The sequence below is a fragment of the Oreochromis niloticus genome, linkage group LG12 (genome assembly GCF_001858045.2).
Source record: "Oreochromis niloticus isolate F11D_XX linkage group LG12, O_niloticus_UMD_NMBU, whole genome shotgun sequence".
Taxonomy (NCBI): Eukaryota; Metazoa; Chordata; class Actinopteri; order Cichliformes; family Cichlidae; genus Oreochromis; species Oreochromis niloticus.
Window position 1 is genome coordinate 24,518,969 of NC_031977.2, and position 16,887 is coordinate 24,535,855.

At 38.3% G+C, this 16,887-nt stretch overlaps 1 protein-coding gene across 3 annotated transcripts in view; it reads right to left on the reverse strand.

Moving 5' to 3' along the window:
* dmxl1 (Dmx like 1) overlaps positions 1-16,887 on the reverse strand; it is a 62,300-nt gene that overhangs the window by 35,891 nt on the left and 9,522 nt on the right. For all 3 annotated transcript variants that reach the window (XM_013274872.3, XM_013274871.3, XM_019365721.2), the window contains 12 exons: positions 16,027-16,234; positions 13,511-13,682; positions 12,710-12,886; positions 12,338-12,573; positions 9,963-10,680; positions 9,415-9,536; positions 8,917-9,006; positions 8,413-8,515; positions 8,178-8,297; positions 7,487-7,705; positions 4,697-5,961; positions 2,086-2,341 (listed from right to left, as the gene is read on the reverse strand). In XM_013274872.3, coding sequence (XP_013130326.1) covers positions 2,086-2,341; positions 4,697-5,961; positions 7,487-7,705; positions 8,178-8,297; positions 8,413-8,515; positions 8,917-9,006; positions 9,415-9,536; positions 9,963-10,680; positions 12,338-12,573; positions 12,710-12,886; positions 13,511-13,682; positions 16,027-16,234 — 3,686 coding nt within the window. The remainder of the gene's footprint in view (positions 1-2,085; positions 2,342-4,696; positions 5,962-7,486; positions 7,706-8,177; positions 8,298-8,412; positions 8,516-8,916; positions 9,007-9,414; positions 9,537-9,962; positions 10,681-12,337; positions 12,574-12,709; positions 12,887-13,510; positions 13,683-16,026; positions 16,235-16,887) is intronic.

Sequence of the window (16,887 nt, forward strand, 5' to 3'; positions counted from 1 at the left end):
TGAAGTGCCTCCCCAAGTGTGACAGAGAGAGAACGGATAAATGTTTACGGAGTCTTTTATTAACATGAATGTTCAAGATGTTCAATAAACATGTTAAATGCGTATATTTTCCCTTTTTTCCCTGAGTCTGTTTGCTCATGCAAAATGAAACGCAATTAACGTAGATTAAAAATGAATGATATTTAATCGTGATTAATCAAAAATTAATCCACAGTAACCCTGTGATGAATCCGATTAAAAATTGTAATTGTTTGAAAGCACTAATATATATATATATATATTAGTGTATACTTACCTATTAGTATGTAGGTTTTTAAAAAGTTGTATTTCACAGGAGAGAACCTGTGCTAAAACTTTTCAAGTTCTCTTTGAATTTAAGCAAACATTCTTTGTGTTTATTCTCCATTTACTTCACTCAGCTTAAATATAAAGTTGAAAAAGTGTAATTGCAGCCAGGCTATTGATCAAGTAATTGCGATTAATCGCGATTAATCACAATTAATTACAGAAAAATGTGAGATTAATTACTTAGTTTTTTTAATCTGTTGACAGCACTAATATTAATAAGCTGCCACATAACTGCCGAGCATGTTAAAAAAAGGCAACAAGTTCTTTACAAAACGCTGCCAAGCAAGTCATCCTTCTGACTTTTGTTATTCTGATGGATTCAAGCTCGCCTTTTACCTTTCATTTATTTTCATTCAACTGCCAACAGAGCATCCATAATGCTGTTTATAGAAAATATCAAAGAAATCAGTGACATCCTGATTATTAGTGGACTTATACTATCCCAGAACATCTGTGTTTGATGAAGTATGTCATGTTATTAGCTGTGGAACATTTACTTTGAATCAGGTCACAGATGACTTCTGCAATAATTACATAGAGGTCCCAAGGTAAATGGAAAATGGACTGGTTCTTTTATAGCACTTTGCTATTCTACTTGAGCACTCAACGAGTTTTATACAACAAGTCTCAAATAATATTAGACTTGTATGAATAAGGCTTCAGTCTTAGTCATGAAATGCTTTCACCTGCCGAGTGCTAGGTCAACAAAGGAAGACAAAAAGGCAAAACCAGCAGCAAAAAATAGAAAAACAAAAAAGCCTAGGTTTATGCTTTTGTACCCATGGTGCAGTGTTTTCACCAAGTCTTCTTGTTCTTCTGCTTTCAGTTGCCCCCTGTCCCTTGCATCGTCTTCTGTCACACCAGCCTCCTACATCTCGTCCTTCATTACATCCATAAACCTTCTCCTTTCCTGCTGCCTGGCAGCTCCATATTTAACATCCCTTTGCCTAATATATCCACTATCCCTGCTCTGCACACATCCCAGCCATCTCAATCTTGCCTTTAACATATTTTTGCATGAGAGTTTGAGTAATTTCACTTTACCTTGTGAAATGAATTTAATACTTAATTTTTCTATGTTTTTGCAGGATTTGACTCCAAAATTAGACATTTGACATTTTACCAGTATTTAATTCATTACTGAATTTATGTACAGTGGTCCCTCGTTTTTCGTACGAGTTACGTTCTAAAAATAACCCGTGATAAGTGAAATTTGCGAAGTAGCCAGCTTTATTTTTTACAATTATTATAGATGTTTTAAGGCTGTAAAACCCCTCACTACACACTTTATACACTTTTCTCAGACAGGCATGAACATTTTCACATTTATCTCTCTTGTTTAAACACCCTCAAAGTTCAAACCTTCGTAGAAAAATAAGTCCAGTATTATAGAATGAAACCAAAGATGAAACCCTGTTTTCAGGCTACTGCAGTTGCCTTTGGCGGTACAAAACATTTCGTTGACTTACAGTACAGCACTTCAGAGTCATTTACGTAAATGTGACAAGCTGAATGCGTTCTGTACTGAACAGGAGACACAGCACGGAGGAGATTGAATGACAATGGTCTACAGCCGATCAGGACGCAGACGCAACGCGCTGTTTAAAAAAAAAAAAAAAAAAAAAGCATGCAAAATTGCACAGAAAAAAAATCTGCGAAACAGCTAGGCCGTGAAAGGTGAACCGCGTTATAGCGAGGGACCACTGTATTCTTAAATCACGTGCTGTATATACCCACCAGGTTTTGGTGTGTCGTCATCAGCTCCTAGAAGGGCGTAAAGAGGCAGTGGAGGGATGGAGCTTATCTCTGTGTAGTCAGCGGAGGAGTTCTCTGCTTTGCTGAACATCTTCTGATCCGTGGCTGTGCTGCCCCCAACACTGATGGTTCGAGACCGCACACGTTTTTCGGGACTGGTGGAACTGTCCTGAAGTGTTACGATTTCTCCAGCAATGCATTTCACGAGATGGGAGAGGATAGCTTTGGCACGGTGAACCTGAAGACAGATGAATAATGTCAACATAATAAATCTGAATACATTTCATATTTCGTTTAGCAACCATAACAAAAGCAGCTTTTGGAAATTTTCATGGCTTTTAACTGTATCGGTTCACCTTACTACAGCTTAAGCTATTGTGGAAATCAGACTGCTATTATTAAAAGTTCATTTTTAAATAAAATATTAAACAGCCCATAAATAATGCTTCTTTGGTGCTTCAAACATATTGTAGCGATACCAAATAGCAGACGCTGGCATGTACTGATTATACAGTGCGTGAAGTGATATTAGTGCAAACATTTTTACTCAGCACTTAGTTCTGTCAAGAAACCAAACCGGAAGCTCCATTAGCAGAAGCAAGATGCAGGTAACTGGAAGCCAGCTACTTAATACTTCAATCCAATTTAGTCGAACACATCATCGACAAACGCATCCTGTGTACTCACGCAGGGGTTAAAGAGGGATCTGAAATGGCATTCAAGGTCCTTCAATTACTGAGTAATTAGATTTGACCGGAAGTTTAATACAAAATGAGCTCAGGTTTCATATCCTGCAGTTCGCTGGTCCTTTTAGCTGATGCCACACAGAGCCACTGATTAAGTAACTTACTCAATGGCTCTGATGTAATAGAGATATTGGATGAGAAATTTGATCTGTACATGACAAGTTATCTGGATATTCCACACACTAAAATGTTTTTGAGTTTTTACAAATGAAAAGACAATAAACAATTAAAAACAATTTAAAGTTTACACTGGACAGTAAGTGGGTAGTTTGCTCTGTTGTGGTTTAGTTTATAGTGACTGACTATGTTGAAATGGTGCAGTGTGGACTGTGGATTCCTTTAGGTCCCGGGTAGCAACAGACACAGAGAAAGATACGCTAATCATTTCTGAACTGAAATTAATGACATAATTTTATAAGAGCAGAGTTAATGGTAGAAGAACAACGTCCAGGAAAAAAAAAAAACTCTTAAAACTTTTTGTGCAAAGTCAAACTTTTATGGAAAACTTGCTTTATTGCTGTTGAATAACAGGACTTGCATCTACAGTAGAAATTATTAGAAATTTGAATTTAAGATGAGCTTCAGTAACAATTGTAAAGATATACCATTATCCAAATTTTATAACAGATAAGAGTTGGAAAGCAGCCAAAAAGCACATGTAACATGGGTGTATATTGTAGAATGGAGTTGGCTAACCCTACAAAGACCAGAAATGTTAGACTGATGGACTTTCAACAAAGCTGTAATGTTTATCTTTCAGCTCTGCTTGTTTAAACTAAGGTCAGAATTGTATCCTAAAGTGGGGTATGCCCATTCGTATACCTTTTATTTTCATTGTAACATTGTCCAAATGGAGGTCTGTAACATAAAGATAAATCATCTGACACTGTGTGTAATTTCTTCCTTGATAGATACAAAAATGGAAATACTCCATCAATAATAAATCAGCTTTGGATGGCAGGAGATATGGGAAAAAAATGAAAAGACAGAGATAAAGAAACAGAGGAGTTGACAGAGATGAGAAAGGGTGACCACCCTGTGCTGTTCAACACAAACAACAACCTACCTGATTTTATTCACACAATGTTGACCTAACTACTGAAATTGTTCTATAACTGCAAAAGAATCTATAGCATCAACTAAAGTAAATTTGGCAAGATTATATTGTCCTAATGTTATTTTATAAAAAAATAAATAATCTAACTTCAAACACAAAGATGAACTAAAGAACATATACAAGTTTACTACATTATTTTTAGTTGGAAAACGCTGTCATGGGAGGAAAAAAAGAGGAAGGAATAAATAAATACTAATACGAATGGGGAAAAAAAAAAAAAAAGAGTATCAAGAGTAAAGAGGATAGAGAGAGAAATAGACAGAATGTAATCTTGAAGACTGAAAGAAAACAGGAAATGAGAGACGGGGAGCAGGATATTGAAAGCAGAGACACACAGAAAAGGAGGCTGGAAGAAAGAACACAGGGGACAAAGGAAAAAAGACAAGAGCACACAAGCAAAAACATCTGATAATACACAAATAGATCAGACACATACACACGCAGGTCCACAAGTTTTTAGACAATGACATTTTTTTGTAGTTTTGCCACCACCGTGGATTTCAAATCAAAGGATCAAGATGTGACTGAAGAGCAGACTTTCAGCTTGAATTCAAGTATTACAATATACAAAAGTAATACATTAACTGTTCAGGAATTAGAGCCATTTTTACATACAACCCCCCCATTTTAGAAGCTCAAAAGTAATTGGAGACTAGGCTTACACTTAAAAAAAGCCTATTACTGCTAAAGACAGAGTAGAAAAAGGAATTAAGTAATTTATTTAACTTACCTTCCCTAGGTCCATAAGCTCTAGCAACTGTACAGGGTGGTATTGGGGTAGAGTTGGAAAAAGTTGGTGAGCTGCTTCAAAAAGACCAGAATCTTCCATTTCTACAGGCAAGTCATAAGCTGTTTTCTTCCCACTGAGCTTCTGAGCCAGACTCGTCATTGATCTTGTCAGGGTCTTTTTGGGAAGAGTCAGTAAAGAAGTGGGGGCCCCAGGGCTGAGACCCTCCTCCTGGCACTGTCTGACAGCTGAGATTATGGAGGAAACACTGCTGCTGATGTCTTTGTCCTGGGCAACTGTGACAGTCGGTTTGGGTGGTGCTGGAGGCTGCCACTGAGAGTACACGTGCATTTCACACTCCATGCCGACCACCAAGATTCCATCTCGTACCCAGGACAGGGAGACTGGGATAGGTGGTGAGCCTTCGACAGAGGAGAACAGACTGACCGATCGAAGCAGAACCAGGCGAGACAAGCTTTGGTCTCTATTAGCATCAGAAGACACTCCCAGATCTGGAGGCTTTCCAGACAGACGACCATACATATATATCTTCGTCCCAATGCCAACTGTCAGAATGTGTGATCCATCCTCCTGGGAAACCCAGTCCAAGTGAACCAGACTCTTACCAGTAGAACCAAGACAGTTCTCGTTTCGTATGGATAAATCCATGTTACTTGGAATGCTGGCACTTGCAGTGGTACTACTACTTAAAGGATAGCTGGACATGGGGTCTGTGTTGTCCAATACTATGGTCTGCTCCAGAATCCACTGCGAACCACCAGTGGACTCGCACTGGAAGATGCCAATGTGGACCAGCGGCTCTCGAGTGCTTGCATTAGGGCTGTGAATGGGTTTTGGGCTATGCAGCACATTAAGGGTTGGGGTCAGGTGGGTGTTGGTGGTGCTGTAGTGTACAAATGGGGAAGATGCAGAGGCAGGGGGAGAAGTCAGAGGTCCATGAGCATTCAGATGAGGAGATAAGTTCAGAGGTGTGCTAGGCATCTGCTTGTAGGCAACTGCAAACCGTCCAGCGTGGCAGCAGCTGACCTCAATGGGCTGGCCTTGCACACTTACTGCGCTGCTGCTGGGAAGTTTTTCCTTCACCAGGAGAGGCCACTCCTCCCACTGGTACACCAAGTTGTCCACAGTGGGGGGTTCTGTTGTCATGACATTACACCTCCAGAAGCGCACCTTACCATCAGAACAGGAAGTAGCAAGGAGATAAGGCACGTGGCCGGCTGGAAGAGAACATGACGCACTCAGGTGACCTGAGAAGAAAAGTAATGCACCATTAGCTAAAGAGATTTGAACTATAATATCATTATAGAGTTTAATTTTTGTGATTTATTCAATTTTGAAGACATTTGGCAGATATATTAAAAAAATACAATGTAAAATGTAAACGAAACAAAAGATTACCTTCATCTATTTTTATGTTTCATTCCAATAATGTTAGCAGCAGCTTTTTACTCAGGCCTCTTTCAGCCATGCATGCTTTTCTTAATCTATAAGTCAGCTTCCTGTCTCACTGTGCACCCTGCTCATTTTTACCTTAACAGTGTTGCCGCAACCTCACCACCTTTGAGCTAAAAACCTTGACCTAAAAAACATTTATGTACCATGTTCAACACAGAACAAGCCTGAATGCATTCTTTCATATTAAGGTGCAAGTACACACTAAATTATAACTCAGTTCACAAAAATACACCACTGCCTTGGTAAATAACCTAAAGAAAAATAAAGAGAAAAAATAAAATCCAATGCACTTTTTGCATGAAGCACCCTCTTTTAGACTGTCTTTGGTTCTCACTGTATCCAAACTAATCTTATAGAAGCATTAAACCACTTCATTTGTGAAAAGAAAATAAGTGTACATGATACATTGATTTCTCCTGCACTTAAATCAAAGTCACAATCAGGTATTTCCACACTCTAGCACCAACAATGAACCATAAACATCACACTGAGTGGAAGAGAGACAGTGGCTGGTGGTTTACACCGCCTCATCAAAATCATTAACAACTCAACTTCAAGGGGAATTCTTTACATGATGCAGACAGAGCCTGTGATACCACAGGTCAGATCAAACACTAACAATTATCAACTGAGTTCTGATGGCAATCTGAGTTTGTTGGTAGCTTTCAGCTGTTTTCTTTTTCTAAGTGTTTTTCTGTGACTCTTACATTCCACTCATAATGTTTTTCATCAATTCATAATCACATGTCACAACAAAGACAACGTCATTAATTACTTATAATAAATCATCCCCAATACAAGGACATTGATGGAGATATAAAAGGAAACTACGATGTGCACTTTACTTCAGACGGGTAAGATGTCATTTATACGCAACGGTTTAATAATTTTTGATGGGTTTACTCAAGAGTGTGTATGGATGTTGTCCCATGTCCCATACATATAGCATATAGACTACATATTAGGTTTCTCTAAATATCAAAATTGAACCATCCCGTTAGGAAAATGCTACACAAACTGTTACGTCTCGCTTACTGTACTGACAAGTCTTGCCAATAAAAAATGCTAAGTACTGCACCGATTGTGTGGTGGGTATGTCTGAATAATTTCATGTGATTTCATGATATTTCATAAGATTTAATGCTTAAAATGACTTTAGTCAGTAACTTCTTCCATCATTAGCTAGCCGATCAATTATTTAGAGTTTAGGTTCAAGCTGCAACATTGAAACTTAGCATGCATCAATATGCATAAGGAAACAAAGTGGTTTTGCTTTGCGTCCTTGGAATAAGAATGGGTGTCCTCATTGTCCCTCACCTGCCGAGGGAGTAACACTGATGGCTTCCACTCCTGCCGGAAGAGCCAGCTCTTGGCTGTACAGCCTGTGTGTTGTGAGGCTGAGACGACAGGCACTCTGCAGATTGGAAGTGCAGGATGTACTCTTTTGAGTTATTGGAGAACTGGGTGCGTCATAGACAAACTGAGAGCCGTTCAAGGGAGAAGTCGTGGTGAGATCCTTATGAGCCGTAGTCTCCACTGTGGGGATACAAAAAATGGGAATATGTTTAGAAAAGTTAGGCTTGGTCAAATTCATTCACCATTACTACACTGCATCAGAGTCATTATTTGAAAAATCTATAAAAAAAAATAAATAAATCTTTCAACAGATGAATCACCATCTGGCTAAAGCACACTGTGATACTGGAGGCCTCTTTCAATCATTAGAGATGCTGTTAATAATTTCACAACTTTCACACAGCAGACTTGTAATAAAGATTGCAAGGGAGACAAATCTGGACTTGGAACTTAAAAAATGTAAGGCATCTACAGTGATAAAGTCATTACTTAGTTACTAATTATAATTTTGCAATGCTTTCAGCTCTTTTAACCCTTAAAATTGTCCTTTAAGGTCTGCAATCATTTATTTTGGCTAAGGATTAAACAGGATGGCAGAAAACCTCTCTTACATCACACAACTTTTAGGGTGTATGAGTGTATAAGTACCCACCCATAGTGACAGGTCGAGCAGCAAGATGGAGATGCCACATGTGGAGCAGTGAGCGACCTGTTGGGGTTAATTCTACCACCACCAGAAAAAAGCGGGCTGAGAAGGCTGGTTTACTGGAGGCTGCGGGGGGGGGAAAAAAAAACCCACACAGTGATTTTTTTTTTTTTCCTTCTAATGAAAGGTGCAAGCAGCTGCTATTAAATACTGGCATGAAAACTAGGAAAAATTGTTTTACCCGTGCGAAGAGAGTCGGGAGTTTCATGTGTGCTCTCCGTTATCTCAGTGCCAAGAATCAGATGTTCCTCAAAAACATGCAGGAGCTGTGTCTCCTTCCCCTGCTGCAGAGAACAGCAGCAGATATTGTCAAACTACATCAGATGTAGACTCTGAACATCATTTTCTGTCTACACACTGACATAGACACAGGCTGTATTAATAGTACATGCACAAAGACACACACACCCTAAGGAGACGAGGGAGGTTTTTTTTTTTTTGCCTTTTATTTTTGTGGTTGACCTTTCAGCGACTCAGGCCACTGCAGAATACTTCATGCCACAAATGGTTTGCAAGTCAACAATGTTTTTTTGTTTGTTTGTTTTCAGGGAAAAACCTTCAAAGATTTCTGACAATGTCTGTCTACTGTTAGATGAGACAATCAGAAAGTCCCCAAACAAAGGAGGTTATACTTTGTTTAGGGTGAGAAAACAACTCAGTTCTCTTGGACTCCATGTATACTTACAAAGTCAGTAATGGCATCCAGTTCTATAATACACCCTGGTTTTGCTGTGGACTGCTGACTGATGATGTTGAAAACCTCCCCAACATATTTCTGAAAGGTGACAAACACACACAAAAAAATCATCTGCATACATTTATAAATTAGTATTACAGTTTAAATATGCAAGCAAATTATTTTACCAATTTGAAAATTACTTAACATCTTGCAACTGACAGCTAACAGGTGGCATAGTAAATGCAAAAAAACCCCATTTATATAACTATTTCTCCTCTTCTTTCTGCATACTACTTTTCTGTTCTGAGTTTTAAATGTTTCACTGCAATTAATGTTTCATGTTATATAATTTCGCCTGCAGTCATTTTTCTCCACCAAGCCATCTCAGGCCAACACTAGTAATAACAAAATGGCAAGACAGTGACGCACATTATTTGACAGATTCTATAAACGGCTGAGTGTTGCTATTAATGTGCATGAAAATTGTCAGGCTTGATCACTTACTGATATTTCCGGATTGGAGAGCTCACTCAGAAGTTTCTTAGCCTCAATGACAGCCTGGTAAAGCCTGAGTGATTGGCCATCACTTGCCACGAAGCAGGCACTGGGAGAGTTACAGTACAAACCTAAAAAGAAAAACAATTGAAAGTTACCACTGTTATACTTGTATTTTTTAAATAAATATGTCAAGCATGTCAAGCGAACACTACTGAGATTTAACATTCACTCCTGTTGAATTCAGAAAATCTGAAGTCATTTGGTAAAGTAAGTTGCTTTTGTACATTTATCTACAATGCACAGTAGATGTGTCAAGTGTACTAATAACCACACATGGAGACTCGTCTCAGACCCTACTCTTATTTGGACATAGTTAACTATATAGAAAATAATAACAATAAACAATCCTTCACATCAATCCACCCCCCAAACAAAAAACAAAAACACCAAACCAAAACAAATATAAAAAAAAAAAAAATCTCATTACTGCCTTTTTGCTAAGGCAACACACAATAAAGTACTTAGCAATCTGACCAATAATAGTATTTTCTCACCTAAACAGCTGCTGGGAATGAGCGTGGGCAGCCAGGCTACATTAGCAAATGCTGATGCATGGAGAGAATTGATTCTAGCAAGCTCCGAGACCCCGCCTGACAAAGACAGCGGGCCGACAGGGTCCACTCTCCATAAAATCAGCTCACTGTAGATCGCATTGGGATCCTGGGAAACCATACCCAGGGACACCCGCTTGGGTCGTGACCCACGAGATAGAGATGCAGAATGAGAAAAACCAGAGGAGGAGACCTCTGGAGGAACCAAGATGCTGTCTGCCTCTGGCGTCCTCAAGGCATTGTGGTGTGAGGTGGTGAGGAGAAGAGGGAGTAGTGAGTGACAGGCCAGGTCATTGAGGTGAAAGCGGTGACCACAGTACCGTGACTTGTGAGAGACACTGAGCACAGTCGAGAAAGCAGAGTCCTCCGCAAAGCTGACTGCCCACTGGTTTAAAGAGCCATCAGCATGTTTGGAGATCATAAGGACATTGGGGGTGAATATGCTTAATCGAAGACTACTGCTGGGTGCTGATTTTCCTTGACCTCCGTAGCTTATTAGAGCAGATTTGGCTTGAGGCAATGTGCTCCCAGGCGGTCGCTGTCTGCCATGTTGGATAGCTAGATCCACGTTCTTGTTGCAGGCATACATTACCACACTTTGGCTCAGAGAGATGGCATCACCTGCGGGGAACGCTACAGGAATGCGGGATGCAAACGACACCTGAGACAGAAAGAGATATCACAGCAATGTAATCAAAAGTGACTGCAATTTGCAGCTCAGATTTAAAGAGTAGGACTAATTAAACTAATTAAAACAGCCAGGCCTAAAAAAATGAATGCCAATGAAACCTGAGATTCGGTTTTGTGCCTGACTGACCAGATACTCTGTCCTCATTATTTTTACTGCTCATAAAAATGCACTAGGGCATGTCTGAATTTGATATGAAGTCACAGACAATTACAATATATTTGTGTGAATCGCCAGATGGGAAGACATTAGAACAAGTAGACCATCACAACTGTCAAAATAAATCACAACCTTACTCTGATGATAAATGAATGATTTTCCCACAAAGCACTTTCTGAAATTCTGAATAAAAACAAATAACCAAACAGAAAACTGTTTAATCTAAAATGTTGAGTTATATTTTGAGCAGAATTCAGTTACCTTTGCTTCACTGTAGGGCTGCATGATTATGGCCAAATGATTAACAATTATTTTGATCAATATTGAGATCACGGTTATTTATCAGGATTATTTCTTGATTATAGTGGGGAAAAAAAAGGTTTTAATTACAATTTTCATTAAACATAAACTTGCTTTTATATTGTGCAATATTTCCACTAATGTAAAATCTTTGCTTAAAAATAATACTGAACTTCCTAAATTAAGTAAATCTCTTAGAAGAAAAATTAAGTCTTTCACCCCATCGATTGTACCTGCATGATTGATGTTAATAAAACTTAGCAGCAAATGTTTTGCATATGGTGTAGGTTTTACCAGTCTAGAAAAATAATTCCAGAATAGATAACAGCAGCATGCTGGCCAATTTCCCAAAGCCTTTGTTATTCACTGTGTTTACTGGACACTTATATATGCCCAAATAAAATGTGATTGGATGGATGATTTCAGTGCGTCTTTGGGAGCTAGATAGTTATGTAGATGCGGTGTACAGGCTTGCTTTTTTAAATGTCTCAGATGAGGTTGAATGATTCACGCTGGCAACATCTGCATTGTTTTTCTTAGCCTTCATGCATTAATAATACTGCAGTTTTTGGCGTGTTTTCAGGAGGCTGAATATAAGTTAGTAGTCTTGCCTTACAGAATAGTCAACCCTACAGCACTTTTTGCAGATGATTTCTTTATAGTTAACGTTACTTGTGCCAAATCAGAAGTACTTCCAAACAACGGATGACGACCCCCTTTGAGGGACAAGCTCTTCACCTTCTGTTGTGCTAGACATTTAAATTTTGTAGTATCTGTATTTTTAACGAAGAGTTTTTTATTCAGACCAATCAAGAAAATTTCAAAAAAAATAAAATAAAAAATTTCTGTCAAGAACTGACAGATGCAGGCACACTGTCAGGTCCTGATCAAGGGGGTGCTTGACTTGTTTTTACTTTGTGTTCTTTTGGAAGAACATGCATTTTCAATAACAGTTATTTATGTTCATTTATTTATTATAGAGAAAAATCCGTACTGAGATTAAATGAAGACCAATTGTGCAGCTAACTGTGCAGTTTCTCTGTGTACCAACCTCTGAAATAAGACTATAAAAGATAAAGAGGAAAGAAACTGGAGGAATAATTTTTCTCATGAAACACAAACAGAATGAATGTACAACTGTTTTATATAAAGAACAACAGCAGCAAAGTACCTGAGCTTGTCTGAACATGCCTGGGTGGTATTCATCTAACCAGTCCACATGCCAGACCAACAAAGAGCCATCCATGGGATGAATACTGAACAGCATGTCGGCCCCTTTATTCCACTCCTCTAACAGCACATCCACCTGGTGCTCCACTGCTGCCAGAGGCAGCTCCACAGTTCCTGGTCCTTGGGGTTCACTTGGTCTGTTCTCCTCTTCTTCAAAGTCATCTTCATTTTCAGGCTCTGGAAAAGAATACAAATCATGGTAACCAAACAATATGTTAAAGTCTAACCTTTAGAATAGAATTTAACTGTCACTATTATTACAGCTTCACATGCACACACCCTTTACTGACTCATCCAAATCATTTTTCTCTACCTTCATTGGAGCACTCGTTCTGTTGCTCTACACTACTTCGAAGCTGCTGCAGAAAGACTTCCATGGCTAAAGTAAAGTGAAGCTCTTTGTTGTTGAGCCAGTGGACAGAAAATGGGCCTCCTGGTTCCTCATCATCCACAGGGTTCAGAGAGGAGATGGAGGGCAACAGGGGAATGTCTGTGAAACATACAAGAAGTTATAAGCTGTTAAACATTTAGAAAAATAAATGAATAAATAACAACAACAACAAAATATACATTAGACCAGGCTGCTGACATGCAGGACAAAAATATATCTGCTGGAGCAAATTAACTTTCATGAATGTAAGCATGGTTTAGTATCCTAAAACATAATCTAAGCATACAAATCCTGCAGGACTTCTCAGCCTGAAGGCTGAAAGAGTCTACATGATTTTATCCTAATTCAGGTCAAATTAAGTTACCCAACTAAAACAGAGAGGAAGAAAATGAAATGCTCACAGTTACTCTGAACAGCTCTCACTGAGCACAAGCTCACTGGAATGTTAAAGAAACAACCTCAGGCAATCTGCAAAATTAATGGTATTTTTGCCAAGAGGTTAAGACTTCTGACTTCCAGCTGAGTTAACCATCCATGTACTCTGTATAGTTCAGGAATAGCAAAGGATGTGCTTTGGTTCATTCGTCTTTATCAAGAACTTTATGTCATGTTAAAGCTTTAGTTCTTCAATATGTTGTGAGATTTCTTTTGGTATTTAACAAAATACCAGTGATGGGGACCAACAGGATTATTAAGTAGTTTCAGAGCGTGTTCAAGTCAAACCTGTGGCTGGGTTGATGCTGGCAGCAATGTGAAAGTGGCAGAGAGCATTGGCATGGGGCATGTTATTGCTGCTTTTCTTGTGGTTACAGTGTCCACTTTGAAGGTGAGGCAGGCCGCTGGTCCATGATAGCTGAGGTATGTCCCGATAGTGCCGTGATTCTTGAAAATCCAGCTGTGCAGAAAACAAGTATGATTATTATGAAGTATTGCTCAAATGTCAATTTAATATTTTATGACTGCAGACATCGTCTGTGCCATCCAAATGCATAATACTAAATGTGAGAGGCACTAAAATATTACATTAACCTGTAGAAATGTGGAGCTACTTAAATAAGATTAAAAAAGAGGAAAATTAAACACCATTGTTCCCTGTTGCCTTTTCAGTCTGAAACAACAACAATACAGATTGAGCTTGCCTTTTGGAGATTTATGTGAATTAATCAACTTGTGTCGACTAACAAACCTCTCCAGCTCTCATCCCCAGTCTGTGCTAAGCTACTCTGCTTTGGTGAACAGGTGGTCCCCTCAGGGTGGGATTTTAATTTATTGGTATTGATGTTTAAACTGCATTTAAGTGAAGTGCCCAATTTGTCTTAAAAAGGAGCAGAACCAACAAGAAGCTGGCAACATGGAGGAGTGGCTGTCACACAGAGTGTATAGAAGAATGTTTATTTGGTATTTAGGTTATGTAATTTGGACTTTGCTTTGTAGTCTCACAGTAGACTGCAGCTAAATGCTCAAATGGAAAACAAGTCTCACAGGATGACAAACAATAATTTAAAAGTAGAGTTTCTTTAACCAAATATGTGATTTTATCTAGACTCACAGGTGCAAAATGAGTAAGATAAAAAGAGCTGTAAACCTGCAGGTTTTTGAGATTTCTTCACCCACAATAAAAATTATGACGACTACAAGTAAACTCCCCATTAAAAAGACATGACAAAGCAGGTACAAATACTTTTAAATGAAATCCCATAACTTTGCCTCCTCCAGATGTTCTCAAATAACAACTTATTCAGAATATTGGGGCTTAATTAACTGCACTGATTTGCAAGAACATTTGCTGGGATTTCTAATGAATAATTCCACACAGGTACTCCTTTGGCACAGCAGAGAAATCTGCGTATCCATTTTTCTTGTAATCTAATATGCCCCAAGCTTTTCAAGCACTGGTGACACCCACAACTTTCCAAAGATAAAATGAATGTTGTTTAGGATGTTGCGAACAAGCTGGGTCACTTAAAACAGAACACACCAGTATTGCAAACACAAACATGCGCCAGAGAACTGAAAAAGATTAAACACTGATCAAAAGTCAGAGGTATAATTTTAAGGTATCGTACACATTACAGAAAGGCAGACAGTTTCAAAAACTTTCATGTCTGAGACCATTAATTTTTCCTTTTAACTGTACCAAACCTCTGTTGCTCTCCATCTACTTTCTCAAAGTTGTTTTGAAATTTCTCAGTGCCTCTTTGTTCTTTTACTCTCATCCCTAAAGTATCACTGTGCAATACATAAAAATACAATAGCTTGGAAATTATTTCTGCAGAAAAAAGGGGAAACCACAAATCACATCATTTGTACCATCTATTTCCAACTCCACTGGAAATTACAACTTATTTCTTTTTGCATGTTGTATACAAACTAGAGAGTGATACAGCTTTACAAATAATACTTCTGATACGGACAAGTTATACCCAAAAAGCACAAAGTTTCCGATGCAACAGTGTGATGAAATGAAATGAAATTTCTGCAGCCAGTGTAACACTCTGTCAGATTATCATTTCAAAGCGAAAAGGAAAGAAAGCATGACATCTGAACACCTGATAAAGTGCATATATGGGAGTATCTAGGGAAGTCATGAACAACGCTGATGATCATTTCGCAGCTTTTGTTCTTTGTTATAAAGATATAATCATTTACACAAAATGATGTGAGGTCTTTTTAAATATTCAGTTCATCCTAATTATTAATATCACTTAAGAAAAAATAAAACACTGACATACAAGCCTTACTATGCAATGCTAGACTTAAAGTTGGCGTATAAAGAAATTCTTCAAATCAAATAAAGCACTATAAAAATAATGTGTTTCACTTGTGTTAGTAAACTATATTTAAACTGACCACTTCGAACATTTTTATACAGATATAACTAGTGACTCACTAGCAAAGGGTCCTGCCAAATTAAAAAAAAAAATTAAACAATTGCGCATTTTTTTGTTTATCAAAACAACAAATTGCATTTTTGTGTTTGATGTTAAATTTTGAGCCTGTGTGCAAATAGTGTAGATTTTTACATTTCACGTGTTTTCAGTGATGTGTTGCTAAAAAGGCCTTGTTTTCTGCACTGGCATACAGCCACACTAACAAAAAGTGAACAACACTATGACTTAAACTGAAAATGAAGGTCAAATGCAGGATTGCTTAATTAGACTGCGTTAACTTTAGCAAAGTCCTGCTGATTATACTGAGTGTTCATTTTAAGCAGAAAAGTCAAAGTCATTGTGGCTTACTTCTTGTGAGGCTTGTCCATGTGTCTTCCCATTGCAGGCGTTTTTCTTTGAGAGGCCAGCAGAAGATTTAAGCGTTTCACTGTGTTGGCCAGAAGAAAGGTTTTTATGGTGACCAGATAAGAGGCCGTCACCTGGCAACAGCGTCTCTGCCCACAGCCGACATACACTGTCCTTACAGCAGGTGAGCAGCACATTACACACTGCGCCCCTGTTAGGATAAAGGAGGGAGAAAAAGAGAGAGAGATTTAAAAAAAAAAAAAAAAATAGTAAAAGTGTGCCAAGTTGTACTGACATTGACCGTAATTCTGCGGCTGAGGTTATTACTCAGCAGGTAAAGCTGTGTAATTAATGCAATTTGATTATTACATCAAGATAACTGAGATAGAAATGATTATTTCCCTCAATCCATTTCACATTTGTGCTCTTGTTTGCATTTCTGCCCCTTATTTTCACTTACTTTTGCCCCTAATAAAAAATTCACATTGTGACACCTTGCCAGCTCACATTTATTTATTTAATTCTTAAATTATAGTTGAAGTTCAGTTAAATCTCTTTAATTAAGATTACTGTGTTTTTCCTTTTTTAAAGTTCAGAGTAGTTTTCTTAAATTTAGTTGTGTACATAATTGTGTGGTTCTTCTGCTTGATGCCTGCAACAAGAGCACCAGATTGCTGCAATTCCCTTCCTGTGTGGAAGCCTTCTGCAGGTCACATACGTTTACCAATATTATATAAAGCTATGAAACAATTTGGAATGTGCCAAATTTATTCAACCCACACAATCTGTAATGACAGATTTTAAATAAACAAAGACCGACATCAAACCTGTCCACAACAAGTTACCTCAAGCTGCTTTCTACTC